The 14208-nt window shown below is 42.7% G+C and overlaps 2 protein-coding genes across 3 annotated transcripts; both read left to right on the top strand.

The window, feature by feature from the left end:
• The first annotated feature begins 246 nt into the window (after window positions 1-246).
• On the top strand, window positions 247-2479 carry LOC100273677 (uncharacterized). Of its 2 annotated transcripts, NM_001320087.1 has the most exons (4): window positions 308-480; window positions 1144-1267; window positions 1348-1719; window positions 1797-2479. In NM_001320087.1, exons 2-4 carry the CDS (start codon window positions 1160-1162, stop codon window positions 1809-1811), a joined length of 495 nt encoding a protein of 164 aa, NP_001307016.1. In that variant the 5' UTR covers window positions 308-480; window positions 1144-1159; the 3' UTR covers window positions 1812-2479. The 2 variants fall into 2 exon arrangements, with proteins under 2 accessions (XP_020406960.1, NP_001307016.1); XM_020551371.1 differs by lacking the exon at window positions 1797-2479 and having other exon boundaries at window positions 247-480; window positions 1348-1755.
• Window positions 2480-6482: 4003 nt separating this feature from the next.
• LOC100278722 (uncharacterized) lies at window positions 6483-14005 on the top strand. The gene is given in 10 exon segments (NM_001151906.2): window positions 6483-8117; window positions 8184-8291; window positions 8375-8494; window positions 8705-8754; window positions 9341-9493; window positions 9759-9881; window positions 11266-11421; window positions 11984-12139; window positions 13259-13311; window positions 13501-14005. Coding segments are annotated over 10 exon segments (2589 nt in total). The 5' UTR covers window positions 6483-6581; the 3' UTR covers window positions 13635-14005.
• Window positions 14006-14208: the final 203 nt, after the last annotated feature.

Below are 14208 nucleotides of genomic sequence, written 5' to 3'. Positions count from 1 at the left end.
GTATTGTGAAGTTTGATATGTTTACCGATCGTGTTTAGATTTCGACCGTTACCGGTGTATTTTCCGCACCGAACTTTCGTTTCCGATTTTTCCGAAATACCGATATCGTTTCCATTTTCGGAGTTACCGTTTCCGATAAAAAATATGAAAACGGTAATGGTTTTAGTGTTTACCGACCGTTTCCGACCGTTTTCATCCCTACCCATTACTGGTAGGCCCAACCCATCCAGTCACCCCTCCGACGAAAATACCCTCTCTGCCTCTTCGACGCATCGCAACGGTTTGTTTTCCTTCTTCCACGCGTTGGGAAGGTGAGGCGGCGGCGCGCGCTAGGGAAAGGTGTGGCGACGGCGTGCGATCGGGGAAGGGAACGCGGCGGCGCGTGCAGGGCTACGCGACGCCCTCTGCGCGTCTCCGTCAGGAGGAGGCGTTTCCATCAGCCACCTCGCTCCAAGCACGCTCTGCTTGGCTGCCCCTCCGGTACGGTTCTAGCCAGCTTCGTTTGGCCTATTGCCGACCCTATCCCGTACAATCAATCATTTTCGTAGCAGCTTCAACTATAGCACAACAGCAATCTGCCCCGCTTAGCTGGCCATTGTACACATGTTATTTGGTCTTCGAGATGGTCTACTGCTACTTGCAAAGCTGGTAGCATGCAACCTACACCCTTCGTACAAAAAACAAGAGCATTTCCTACTTATGCATCAATTTTGCTCTACTTTAGCCTTGGGGATGCGTGAAGCTTGGCATATCCTGTTGGAACATGGACCCTAACCTGCTTCTGATTCTTGTCTCTTGGAGTTACCTCTGCATTACCATGTGATTTACCTTCTTAAATAGAACAGCAAATAGCGTACTGCTTGGCTATTATTTTTGCCTATAGAGTTTACCTATTTATGATCTTATTATTGTTTAAATATGTACCTACTGTTTAATTAATACCACGCCTGCTGCAAGCTACTAATTCATTCTGCTGTTTTTTAAAGAAGTAGGTTTGTTTCATCTGTTTTCATGTTGTTCCATGCCCCTTGGACCTTGGTGCTGATGTGATTCAGACAGTAAACATATTCACAATAGTCTTCCTTATTTGTGTAACTTCTTAAATTCAAGAAGAGGAATCCTCAATTATTATTCTCCATACAGGTTTGGCCTTGTGCAAATGGACGCAAGCAGGTCCAATTTGGCTGGTGGCTCGAATCCATCACAATTTGCTAATGTTGAATCTTGGAACTTTGATGGATGTTATTACAACATCATGGATGATGAGGTGAGCTGATTTTTCCTGTGCTCTGTAATCGGTACCACCAATTTTAGTTGTATACTTTTATCACCATGTCCTGCTTGCAGAATTTACAACATAATGCAGATGTGCATGAGGTTCAAGGGCTGCCCTCAGACGATGTCGAAGTACACAGTACAAGTGCAACAAAGAAAGTAGCTAGGAGAGCGAAGAACTTCAGTCATCAAGAGGATGAGGTTATATGTTCTGCTTGGATAAATGGTAGCCAAGATGCAATAATTGGAATGAATCAAACGAGTGGTGGCTATTGGAAGCGTTTTGCTGATTACTATGACAAGTACAAGCCTGAAGGATCACAAAGGACACAAATAGCTATACAACACATGTGGAAGACAATTCAGAAGGAAGTGAACAAGTTTTGTGCGTACTTGTCTAAAATAGAGCATCGAAATGAGAGTGGGAAAGTGGCAGAAGATAGGGTAACTATTATTCTACTTACTCTTTTATTTTGGTGACATATTTGGTCGAATGGAAATAATGTTATAATTTTTTATAGCTGAAGATGCCATGAAAATGTTTGAGGGATTACAAAATCATCCTTTCCAATTCACACATTGCTGGATATTATTGAGAAATGAAAGAAAGTGGTGTGAAAGGTCTACTGTAACAAGACCAGGGAGGGTCGTAAATGAAGATCAACCCTAGAACATGGTCCCTTCTGGTGAACCTGAGGTTACAATACGTCCCGAAGTGACTCATGCAAGAGGAAGCGAGGGAACAAAAACACTGCACCTACTGATTCCACTACTTGTGTTGAAGTGCTTGAGTGTATGACCAAGAACCGTGAGCTTGTCGAGGTTAAACGTGATGAGCAATACAGGGAGCTACTTGCACGCAGGGACCGTGAGCTTGATTTGAAGGAACAAGAGATGGAGTTCAAGATCATGGCTGTGAACATTGACGACGTGCCGGAGGATAAGCGAGCTTACTACCTGAACCTGCAACAAAGGATTATGGAGAAGAGTCACAGAAACAACAATAGTTCCACTTAGAATTTAATGATGTTTCACAATGAACTTTATGGTGGAATCTTTATCTATGCTATTTAAATTCTGCAAGTTGTAATAGTCAAAACTATTTGAAAGATAACTATGTACCTTTTTTTGGAAATTTGTTCTTGATATTTGACTGAATAATATGTGTACAATGGGAAGTTGTATGTGCATCTGAATGGTTGTTCAAATTTTGCTCTTCACACAAAGAAGTGTGCTGTCATGATTCATGCAAGCTGAAATCATTGCACTGCTACTAACTAAAACAAGTATAAAAACAAATCTACACTGATGGCACCAGTCCACCAGTGATCTAAAAATGTGTTCTTGCTATTGGACTCAAAAACAAGTATACAATGGGCAGCCGTATGGGCATCTTAATGGGTGTTAAGATTTTGCTGATAACACCAAGGAGGGTGCTGTTGTGGTTAAAACCAGTTAACAGCTCCTTTGCACCGATGGCTGCAGTCCATCATTGATCTACTAACAAATGAATACCCTAGTACATAATAAATAACCAAATAACAATCTCAAAACTAATGTTGAATATATGTGCAAATGACACCATATTCACTCTTGCTAATTTTATCAATCTTCAGTGTCCTCATCTCCAAACTTAGACCAAAGGTGTCCTATCAAATCAATTTGAAGTTGGTTGTTGGTTTCAACACTTTGTATGGCCTCATGCTTCTTAATTAGCTCTTCAATAGAAGGAACATTACGGTTCTGACCATATGAAGGAGTTGATGACCCTAGATATTCATCATTCTGTAGGCGGGTCATCTCTTTCTCATCTTCTATAATCATATTGTGCAAGATTATGACGCAATGGACAATGTAATTGAGGTCCTCGGGTGTCCAAAACCTTGCTGGACCATGCATTATAGCCCAACGTGATTGCAGCACCCTGAAGGCTCGCTCCACAGCCTTCCTGAATTCTGCTTGTTTCTTAGCAAAAAAATCGTTTCTTTCGCCATTGAGGAAGGGATACTGCTTTCACTAAGGTTGCCCAGTTTGGGTAGATGCCATCAACCAAATAATATCCCATATTATACTGGCTGCCATTAATTGTGAAGTTAACCTCGGTGGCATTACCAGATGCTAGGTCATCAAATACAATTGAGCGATGTAACACATTAACATCATTGTGCGACCCAGCAATCCAAAATATGCATGTCATATTCGAAGGTCATGTGATGCAAAGGATTAGAGTTGGTTTTTGATAATGACCTGTGTACATACCTTGCCAAGCCATTGGGTATTTCTCCCATCTCTAGTGCATGCAATCGATATTTCCAAGCATTCTAAGGAAACCCCGTTCTTCGGCTTTAGCTAGTAATTGTGCAACCTCGTGATTGTTTGGAGCCCTAAGGTACGACGCACCAAATACAACCACAATAGCCTCTGTGAATCGTCTCAAGCTTTCAATAATTTTGCTTTCTCCCATTCTCAAGTACTCATCTAATCCATCCGCTGGTCCTCCATAACAAAGCATACTGCTGCGGTCATCTTTTGCAACGACGAGCACCCTACGACTCCAGCAACATTAATCTTATGCTCAAAATACTCATCATATACCTTAATCTTCTGAAGAATGCGAAGAAACAATCGTTTCATCATCCGAAACCTGTAAATAATTAGAACATCATTTCAAAAGATGCAACATCAGCATAACTAAATATTAGCAATCTAGGTTCTACAAACACGTACCGTCTGCGAAAAAGCTCATTAGAGTACACAGACTGATCAGTGAAGTAGTCATTATACAACCTAATATGACCCATTTGTCGATTACGATTGATCACACGGTGCCCCAACACGAAACCTCCTCTTCTTTTGTTAGGGCCCATTATTCTACTCACTATAGTAGCAATTTCTTCTTCCTCGCTAGAAATGCCATCTTCAGGGAGTCCAAGAAAATCACGCACCATATTATTTGCCATTGTCCAAATAGGACCAACCTAAATCAATCGTTCAAATGGAATTTCAGTCAAGAAACACTTGGCTGTCAAAGCAGCAAACAATGGGAAAGACACATATATAAGACCATGCAAGTCTGCATTCGTTTTGGCTATTACTATTAGATTTCTAAATATTCACTGCAGCCAACGAACCAAAGAATCAGAAGTTCATTGAAAACAATCAGTCAATTCGAATGGGGGAGCAAGTAAAACTAAATTTCCGACTAGAAGGGAAGAGTGCAAAAATGAAATATGTATGTGTTACTCACCTGCCGGGAAATCGGGAGGACAACACAGTCGTTCCAAGGTTTTTTAACGGATCACACCGATTAATAAATGCGAAAGGGCCTCTAGCTGAGTTGGTTAGGTGGTCTGAGTAGCACTCCTCAGGTCCTGGGTTCGACTCCTCGTGGGAGCGAATTTTAGGCTGTGGTTAAAAAAATCCCCTCGTCTGTCCCACGCCAAAGCACAGGTCTAAGGCTCAGCCCCGGTCGTGGTCGTTCTCACATGGGCTTCGATGCCGCTGTGTATGGGTGGGGCAGGGGTTCGGGGGTTTTCTTGACCTGTGTGAGAAGGTCTTCTTCTTAATACAATGCCCGGGGGCTGTCTTACCCCCCGCAGGTCAAGTTTTTACACCGATTAATAAATATTTTTGGAATGGTGGCGATTGCAGCGGAACTCACGGTAAACGCGTGAACCAACTGTTCTCGGGATACCCAGAGCTTGTTCGGTTAGCTTTCAATCCATGTGGATTGAATACGATTGAGGTCTCGTTCGTTTACGTCGGATTGCACCCAGAATCGTTCCAGCTAATCAAAGTTTATATAAATTAGAGAAGCAATCCGGTTAGAAATCGTTCTGACCCACCAATCCGACACAAACGAACAAGGCCTGAGTGAGTTTAAATCCCAAACAAGTTAAACTCTTTCTTAATTTTTTTCAATTACATCCAATCCATGTGTAATGGGAATAACCGAACAAGATATTAATTGGATTGGTTGTATTGTTGGAGTCATCGTGTATGTATTTTTCAGTCTTAGACTCAAATGGTTGTCTGCGCCCTCTAGTTTGTCTCTTACTCTTGGAGGAGATAATTGTATATTTGGGACTCTAAACATTGCGCTTCGCACAAATGCCATTCGAAAGATTTTCTTCGTAAAAAAGGGACTATAAATATATTCTAATTGATTATACTACCATTTAATGTATATTGTTCCTTTTATAATTTATTTTCATGTATTTATCATTTAAGAGTCAAAATTGCCCTGGCCTCTCTTTGGGTTTCTTCGTCCGTCTCTATCTCCTGGTTCCTCTCCTCTGCGTTCTCTCGGCTCTTCTCTCGCGAGATCTCCTTCGGACTGCTCCTCTGTGGCAACCACGCCTACCGCGGGCAGGGCCGCCACCGCGCCGCCACGGCTGTGGACGCGCCGGGCAGGGCAGCCACCGCGGCTGTGGACGCGACGGACAGGGCCGCCACCGCGCCGGGCAGGGCCGTCACCGCGCCGCGCCGGGCAGGGCAGCCACCGCGCCGGGCAGGGAGTCCCCATGCTACTGTACGTGTCGAGCTGTTCGCGTGCAGGTGAGTTGTTCGCTGTCGAGCTGTTCGAATCCAATGACCAACAAATGCTCAATAAAGAAAATACCAAACGAATTACTGGAACTTGACATCGCTCTCTTGCACGGGATCGCTCAAGCTGAACGAAGGAAAGTACGCTCAAGCTGAACGAAGGAAAGTAGGAACCCAGGGAAAGGTAGGGGCAATTTTGACTTTTAGATGATAAATACATGGAAACAAATTATAAAAAGGAACAATACACGTTAAATGGTAGTATAATCAATTAGAATATATTTATAGTCTCTTTTTTACGAAGAAAATCTTTCGAATGGCATTTGTGCGAAGCACAATGTTTAAAGTCCTAAATATGCAATTATCTCCTCTTGGAGATGATCTAACTAAAAATGACTTAAATTTTAGAAGATAATAACCGAACAGGATCTAATAAAATCACACTTCGACACCAAACCGAACCCCCTTCCTCAACATCAACATCAACAATTCAACATCGACCTCCCCCAAATCTCATCAGCAACTACACGGCACCGCAGTCCGCAGCAAACTGTGCACACGGCACACCACACCGCGGCGGCCACCGCCCGCCTGGCCCCACCGTCCTCTTCCACGACGTCACTATAAAACCCGCTCCACCGTACCGCCTCCCAAGAACCCCCAAACAAACCCCCCGCTCCGCCGCCCGGAGAACCCACCTGGCCACCTCACCGCGGCATTTCCACGAGACCACGAGCACCCCTCGCCGCCTTCCGACCGCGATGACCGACGCCGAAGCGGACACGGAGGCCGTCCGCGCCGCGGCCTGGGAGGTGCTGCGCCTCGATCACGACGGCCACACCCACGAGGCGCTCACCCGCGCCCGCGACCTCATGCTCGCGCATCAGGACATGGCGATCACGCACCGCCTCCTGGGCGACCTCTCCTACGGTGCCGCCGCCCGCGCGTGCCTCGAAGAAGGCACTCGGAAGGCCGGGTTGGCCGCGGCAGCGCCGCACCTCCACGTCGCCCGCGAAGCGTTTGCCGCGGCGCGCCGCCTCGCCCCCGACTGCATCGACATTGCCGACGCGCTCGGCGACGCCTTCGCGGCCTCCTGGATGTTCAGGGAGGCCGAGTGCGAGTACAAGCGCGCGCAGCACACCCCGCAGCCTACCGACCCGGCACTCCACAACGCGGCCTACGGCATGTGCATGTCCGGGGGCCACGAGCATGACCGCGACCCGGACTTCATGAGCGTGAGGGTGGAGGAGGTCAGGGCGCGGGCCCGCGCCTCCTACAGCCGCATGAAGACGGAGCAGCTCCTTCCGATCGCGATCCACCGGGTGCTCGAAGCCGGCATGCAGCTCGGCGCGGCGGAGGGGCGCAAGCAGGCCAAGGGCATCGCCGAGGTGTTCCCCGACCTGGGGCGCGCGCAGTACCTCGCGGCGTACATGGACCTGGAGTTCGTGCGCAGCCTCGACGCGGCCATCGACAAGCGCCTGTTCCTGCGCCGCACCCTCGTCATCACCGAGCGAGTGGCGCGGGACTACCCCAAATCGCCCGTGTTCGCCTCCTTCCACGCCAAGCTCCTCTTCGTCCTGGGTGAGTACGACGCAGCCGAGACGGAGTGCCGCCGCGCGCTGGAAATGGTGGAGCCCAATGACCCGCAAGACGACTGCATCCCGGTTGGGTCAATCAGCGGGGAAAACCGTGGCGTCAGGCTGGTTTCGGTGGCCTGCGAGTTCCACGAGCTGATCAACAAGATCGTGATGCTGGCCAGCGATTACTGGGACTCCATGAGCAGTGAGAGGCAGCGTCACAGCTTCCTACAGGTCAGGCTCGATGTGCTGCAGCATGAGTACAACAAGGTTGATCCGTCGCATGCGTTCGCTATGTCTGATGTGCGGAGCTTTGTCAAGGAGCACGAGTCTTGGAGGTTCTGGATTTGCCCCCTTTGTCATTGCAAGAAGTTCATGTACACTGGTTTGCTATTGTCACACATGTGCACCAGGCACCCAAGGGCAGTCCTGCCACGACTTCAGTCAGTATTGGATCAGAAACTCAGTGATGAAGCATTGGAGAGTGACGATTCTCTGCATGCGGTGACATTTTGTGAAGATTCAGAACAGCAAGACGTGACGATTTGCTTCAACAAGAGCAGCGAGGTATTCAAATGGTTGTTCTATGCACCTTCAAGTGGAGTACGGCCAAAGCCATTCCTTGAAATACGACAAATGAAGTGTGATAAAGGACGTATGCTGCTTGAAAGCATAAAGGACAAAATGAAGACTCTACCTGCAGATAGATCTAGTACTGAGGTTTGTCGATTTTAAGTATCGATTTTTAGTGAGAGTCTACTGTTTCACTATATCTTTGCATTGCAGTTCGCCAAGGCTATTCCTGAAATCGAGGAGCAGTGGCAGAATTTTCTCAAATGTTCTGTGTTGGACTACAGAGAAGTCATTCTCCAACTTGCAAGATCATTCCTATGGGTTCGTTATATCTGGATTTTATTTTTCTTAGGTCAAGTTATAAAGTTGTGTTCTCACATTGTATGTGGTAACCTTGTTTGTAGAGAGATTTAAAGAAATGCATGACTGAGGATCCAGAACTTGCTGCTAAGCCGATTAGTGCCGCTGATATTGATGCCATATTCACTAAAGAAGTTGTTAATCCTGCCAGCAATGCTGTAGAGGTAAAGATCTAGATGATGGTTGTTTTTTATATTTTCACATTTTCAGCTGTCCATCTGTGGACCTCCCTTATGATGTTTTCTTTTTTCATTAGGTGATGCAAATAAAAAACTGAAGTAAATTACTACACATAGAGTTCCTTTCAGTACTGTTATTGTTTCATCAGATGATTCGAGAACAATACGATTACTAACACATGGTATTCCTTTCAGTCTTCTCAAACAGTGGGGGCTCAAATGGTCAGTGGAAATTGTCAAGAAAGGTAATAGCTATATAACTGTCATGTTCATAGCTTTGATTGATATTGTCAATTGCATAGTAGTTTGATGAAATGAGTCAGTGAGATGAGTAACAAAACATTGTTTAAGGTTGTCTAGAGTAGATCAGGGTTGTTTCAAAGTTTTTTTTTTGAACGTAATGGCAGGAGCTCTGCCTCTCAATTAAGAAGAAAAGAATTGATCCAGTTTTAAGGGAAACCGGGCCCAAAACCAATACAGGGCGCACAAACAACCCAGACAATAGCAATCCAGTAGAGCCTATTTATAATATTGGAGTATTTATTGGTGTCACATAGAACTTTATTCAACACTTCTAAACACAGAAACCAAGAGAATTAGTTTCTACAATTGTATCTGTGCTTAGATTACATTTCCAAGCGGGCAGTGCAGTTCACCTTCTGCATGTAAGGAGGGGGTATTGTTTTATCAAAACACAGTGCCATTAGAGTTACCACCGGTTTCCCTTTTAGAAATTTCTCAAGACTTGTTCGTATCTAATTAATACACTTCCACTTAATGTCCTTTTCATTTCTCAACTATCCCCGTTCACAAATTTCATTACGGTTGCAGTGTTCACGACGAAGGGGACAGCTCTGACAACCATGGAAAGAATACAGAATCGTCAGATCAGACAACTGATATGGTGGAACGTGAGACTGGCCTTGCTGCAAAACTGGATAAGTTGGAGAATGGTCCAAAGATCAGTGAGAGTAATCCGGAAGGGTAATGATATTCTGGTTTGTTGTTTTCCTACTTTATACCTTTTTTCAGAGTTAGTTACTGAAGTCATGCATCCTAGCCAGCGAATTGTGTCCTTGCCAGAAATTTCTAAGACTTGTTCGTATCCAAATAATACACTTCCACTTGCGACTTGGGACTAATTTGGGATTCAAAAATCAGAGGGGTGAATAAGAAGAGGATTCCCCCTCCCCTTGATGTCATTTTCTTTTCTCACCTCCCTCGATCACAAATTTCATTACTATTGCAGTAATGTTCACGACAAATGGGAGAGTTCTAACAACCACGGAAAGATTACAGAATCATCACATCAGGCAATCGGTATGGTGGAAAGTGAGACTGACCTTGCTGCAAAATCAGTAATGACATTCTGGTTCGTGGTTTCCTACTTAGTACTATTTTTTGAGATGAGTTAGTTTTTTTTATCGAACACGCAGGAGAGCTGCGTATCATTATATTAAAAGTAGAAAGTAAAAATATCCAAAATAGACCGGGGTACAACTGACGCCTAACGGCGGTCTAAATGTAATGAATATAAACTGACTCATCTATAAAGCTTTAGTCCACAACTGAGAAGGAGGCAGCAAGGGAAAATCAGTAATGACATTCTAGTTCGTGGTTTCCTACTTAGTACTATTTTTTGAGATGAGTTAGTTTTTTTTTATCGAACACGCAGGAGAGCTGCGTATCATTATATTAAAAGTAGAAAGTAAAAATATCCAAAATAGACCGGGGTACAACTGACGCCTAACGGCGGTCTAAATGTAATGAATATAAACTGACTCATCTATAAAGCTTTAGTCCACAACTGAGAAGGAGGCAGCAAGGGAGGACAACCCCTTGGCCCCAGCAGTCTCCCACGGACGGCGATCCCCAATTTGAATTAGGAAATTAGAAATAGTAGGGGAAAGACCATCAAAGATGCATCGATTTCGGTGATTTCATAATACCCAAGCACCTAGTATAATGAGGGAGTTTATGCCATCTATGAAGGACCCCTGAATAGCTTCATTTGCTTGATGCCACCACTCCATAAAATTAATATTCGATGGTTGCGGAGCTAAACCATGCAACCCGAATTGCCTAAGAAGGAGGAACCAACATTCTATAGAGAAGACATAATTAACAAGCAGATGGTCTATTGTCTCCCTCTCCTGATTACAAAGAGGACATCTTTTCGGATGATCTAGACCTCGCTTTTCAAGTCTATCTGCCGTCCAACATTTCTTATGAGCCACCAACCACAAGAAGAATCGACATTTGGGCGGAGCCTAAGTTTTCCAAATCCTCTCATTTTTCAGAGTTAGTTACTTGATGTTATTTTTAATGTTATTGTCAAAGTCTAGTAGTTCAACAGGGTGCTTCTATCTTTTTTTAGGAACATGTGTCTTTGCCAGCAAATTGTCATACTGATTTTGATTTCACACTTGATGTAATGAACTATGTTAGATTCGTTATTATCAATTGTGGAGCACTGCCTCTATTTTTCATATCATATTGTTTGTGGTCATGCACACAAATGGAATTACTAGGACGAAATTATTTTAGGGTTTTAGTGTAGAAATGGGCTCTAATAAAGCATCTCGTCTAGTGGTGTTTATTCCTAATGTTGGAGTAAACACAAGGAGGGTATTATTTCATCACAATATTCAGTCCGTAACCATAATCCTGACACTGGTTTCCAAATAATACACTTCCACTTAATGTCGTTTTCTTTTCTCACCTCACCCGGTTCACAAATTTCATTACGGTTGTAGTAATGTTCACGACGAAGAGGAGAGTTGTGACAACCAGGGAAAGAATACAGAATCATCAGATCAGGCCATTTGTATGGTGGAAAGTGAGACCGACCTTGCTACAAAACTGAATAAGTTGGAGATTGATCCAAAGATCAGTGAGAGTAACCAGGAAAGGTAATGGTATTCTGGTTTGTTGTTTCCTTTTTTCTTAGAGTTAGTTACTTGATGTCTCACATCTTATTTTTTTTATTACTGTTGTTAAATATCCAGTAGTTCGATAGGGTGCTTTGCCAGCGAATTGTCATAATGATCCTGATTTCACACTTGATGTAACAAACTATATTAGATTTGTCATTATCAATTGTGAAAAAGTAACCATAATCCTGACATCAAAAGATGATGCAAGGTTTCTCTTTCTCGAGACTTGTTTGTATCTGAATAGTATTCCACTTAGGACTAGTTTAGAAACACCATTTTCCTAAGAGATTTCTATTTTCTTAAAAAAAAATTAATTCGTTTTCCTTTAGAAAATATTAATCCCTTGAAAAAATAGAGTTCCAAAGGGATAGTTTGGGAACTCTATTTTTCTAAGAGATTCTTGTTTTCCAAGAGAAAATAAACTAATTTTTTGTGGAAAAATAAAAATCTCTTGAGAGAATGGGGTTTTCAATCTTGCTCTTAATATCATTTTCTTTTTCTCACCTGCCTCTATTCACAAATTTCATTACGATTGCAGTAATGTTCACGACAATGGGGAGAGTTCTGGCAACCAGGGAAAGAATACAAAATCACTAGATCAGGCAATCGGTATGGCGGAAAGTGAGACCGACCTTGCGGGAAAACTAGATAAGTTGGGGACTGATCCAAAGATCAGTGAGAGTAACCAGGAAAGGTAATGGTTTTCTGGTTTGTTGTTTCCTATTTAATACTCTCTCAGTTCTTTTTTATTTATCAAGTTTTAGTTTAAAGATAAACTAGCCGGCGACAAATAATCAAGAACGGATGTAGTACCCTTTTTTCTAGGAGTTAGTTACTTAATGTCTTACATCTTACTCCCTCCCATCCAATTTATAACTCGTTTGACTTTTCGACACCTAATTTGACTGGCTCATCTTACTAACTTTTTTTTGCATAAAATGAAAATTTTAAAACCATACTTAAAATATATTATATGCTACTTCATCCGTCCACAAATGTTGGTCGTTGTCACTTTTCGAGGAGTCAAACATTATTAACTTTGACCATGTTTATATAAAAAAATATTAATATCTATAGTACATAATTAGTATCGTTAGATAGATTTTTGAATCTATTTTTATAGTAAAGTTATTCGAATATACAAATGTTGCTCATATATTCTATAAATCTAGTCAAACTTAAGAAAGTTTGACTGGCACAAATACCATAACGACAAACATTTGTGGATGAGAGAGAGTAAGCAATACCATAGTAATAACAAATAATAATCATGCAATTTTTTTTGGATAAAACGAGTTGATCAAATTGGTGTCAAAAAAGTCAAACAAAATATAAATTAGCACGAATGGAATACTTTTTAATTGGTGTTGTCAAATGTCAAGTAATTTGATAGGGTGCTTCTATATTTTTTTTGGAGGAACTTGTGTCTTTCCCATCGAATTGTCATACTGATCCTGATTTCACACTTGTTGTAATAAACTATGTTAGATTGGTTGTTATCAATTGTCGAGGACTGTCCCTATTTTTTATATCTTATTGTTTGTGATTGTGCACTCAGATGGAATTACAAGCATGAAATTATTTTAGGTTTTGTCTGTAGAAATGGAGTGTCTATAATAAAGTATGTCGTCTAGTGGTGCCTATGCCTAACAAGGATGTTAAAATTTCATCACAATACTCAGCCAATAACCATCGTACTGACACTAGTTTTAGTTTTTAAAATTTATCTAGGCTTTTGGATATCTAAATAGTCACCTCTTAATGCCCTTTTGCTTCTCACTTGCTCGACTTACAAGTTTCATTGTCATCACAGTGAGTTACACGCTGAACATGAGAGTTCTGATTCCCCAGTAAGCAGGAGTGACGGTAAAAGACTGACCCAAAGCTCGGTTATTTTGCTTTACTACTTCCTGGCTGGTCTATACATAATTATTTACCCGATGTGTTTTCTATAATATAGTTTTAATGGTGTCATCAAACATTCTATTTTATTATCTGTAGTATAGCATGCCTAGCTCTCATCTACTAACCTCACAACGTTTGTTACTGCTGCAGTGGCACTAAGCTCGAAGGGGACTTCTGAGGCCACGGTTACCGACACAAAGTTGCCACGGTTACCTACCAACACGATGGAGGGAGTGAGTGACTTTGACACAAACCTCTTGGCATATACGCTTGGCTCCATCTAGCTTGTGAGAAATTGTATTACAAACACTAGGAAGTTCATACTCCCTCTAACGATGTGCAGAAGAAACAAAAACAATACACCGTGGTGGCTAATAAAAAGTCTAAAACTGTTGAGAAGCAATGTCGTCGCAGATCCCAGATCCAGACTCCAAACCTTCACATTAGCAATGGAGGCACGAGGAAGATGTAGAAGACCTTCCCTTCGCGTGGTAGCAGGTAGCACAAACACAAGAGATGAGAGATGAAAGATGGGGGATTCTTTCCTGGTTATTCATTATGATAGGGTACAAGTTTAATAAGTAGAGAAGTATAGTCCCTCAGAGGTACATTCGGTGTTAGCTCACATAATCCTTTGTAGGGTTTCTTAACACTCCTTCTTGGATGAATACCGTGACAAATTTATTCCTCATTAAAACTCCAAAAAACCCAGTGGGGAAAAGGAGAAACAGAGTGCATTGTGTCACTTCATGTATTGCACTTATTGGCTCATTAAAACCATCTATGAGAAACTCCTGGAAAACTCACAATGGAAAAAAGACTACAACAGGTGTCTTCAGGACAACTACAACCTTCGAG

Source organism: Zea mays, chromosome 4 (assembly GCF_902167145.1).
Source record: "Zea mays cultivar B73 chromosome 4, Zm-B73-REFERENCE-NAM-5.0, whole genome shotgun sequence".
Lineage (NCBI taxonomy): Eukaryota > Viridiplantae > Streptophyta > Magnoliopsida > Poales > Poaceae > Zea > Zea mays.
Note: the sequence above shows the minus strand (reverse complement) of the source record. Positions and strands in the feature narration are given on the sequence as shown.

What these genes read in the sequence shown, in the direction of transcription:
- LOC100273677 (XM_020551371.1), top strand. Translation starts at nt 1,160, where the DNA reads ATGGACGCAAGCAGGTCCAATTTGGCTGGTGGCTCGAATCCATCACAA. An exon ending in ACAACATCATGGATGATGAG is followed by an intron (nt 1,268 to 1,347) that starts GTGAGCTGATTT and finishes TCCTGCTTGCAG; the next exon opens with AATTTACAACATAATGCAGA.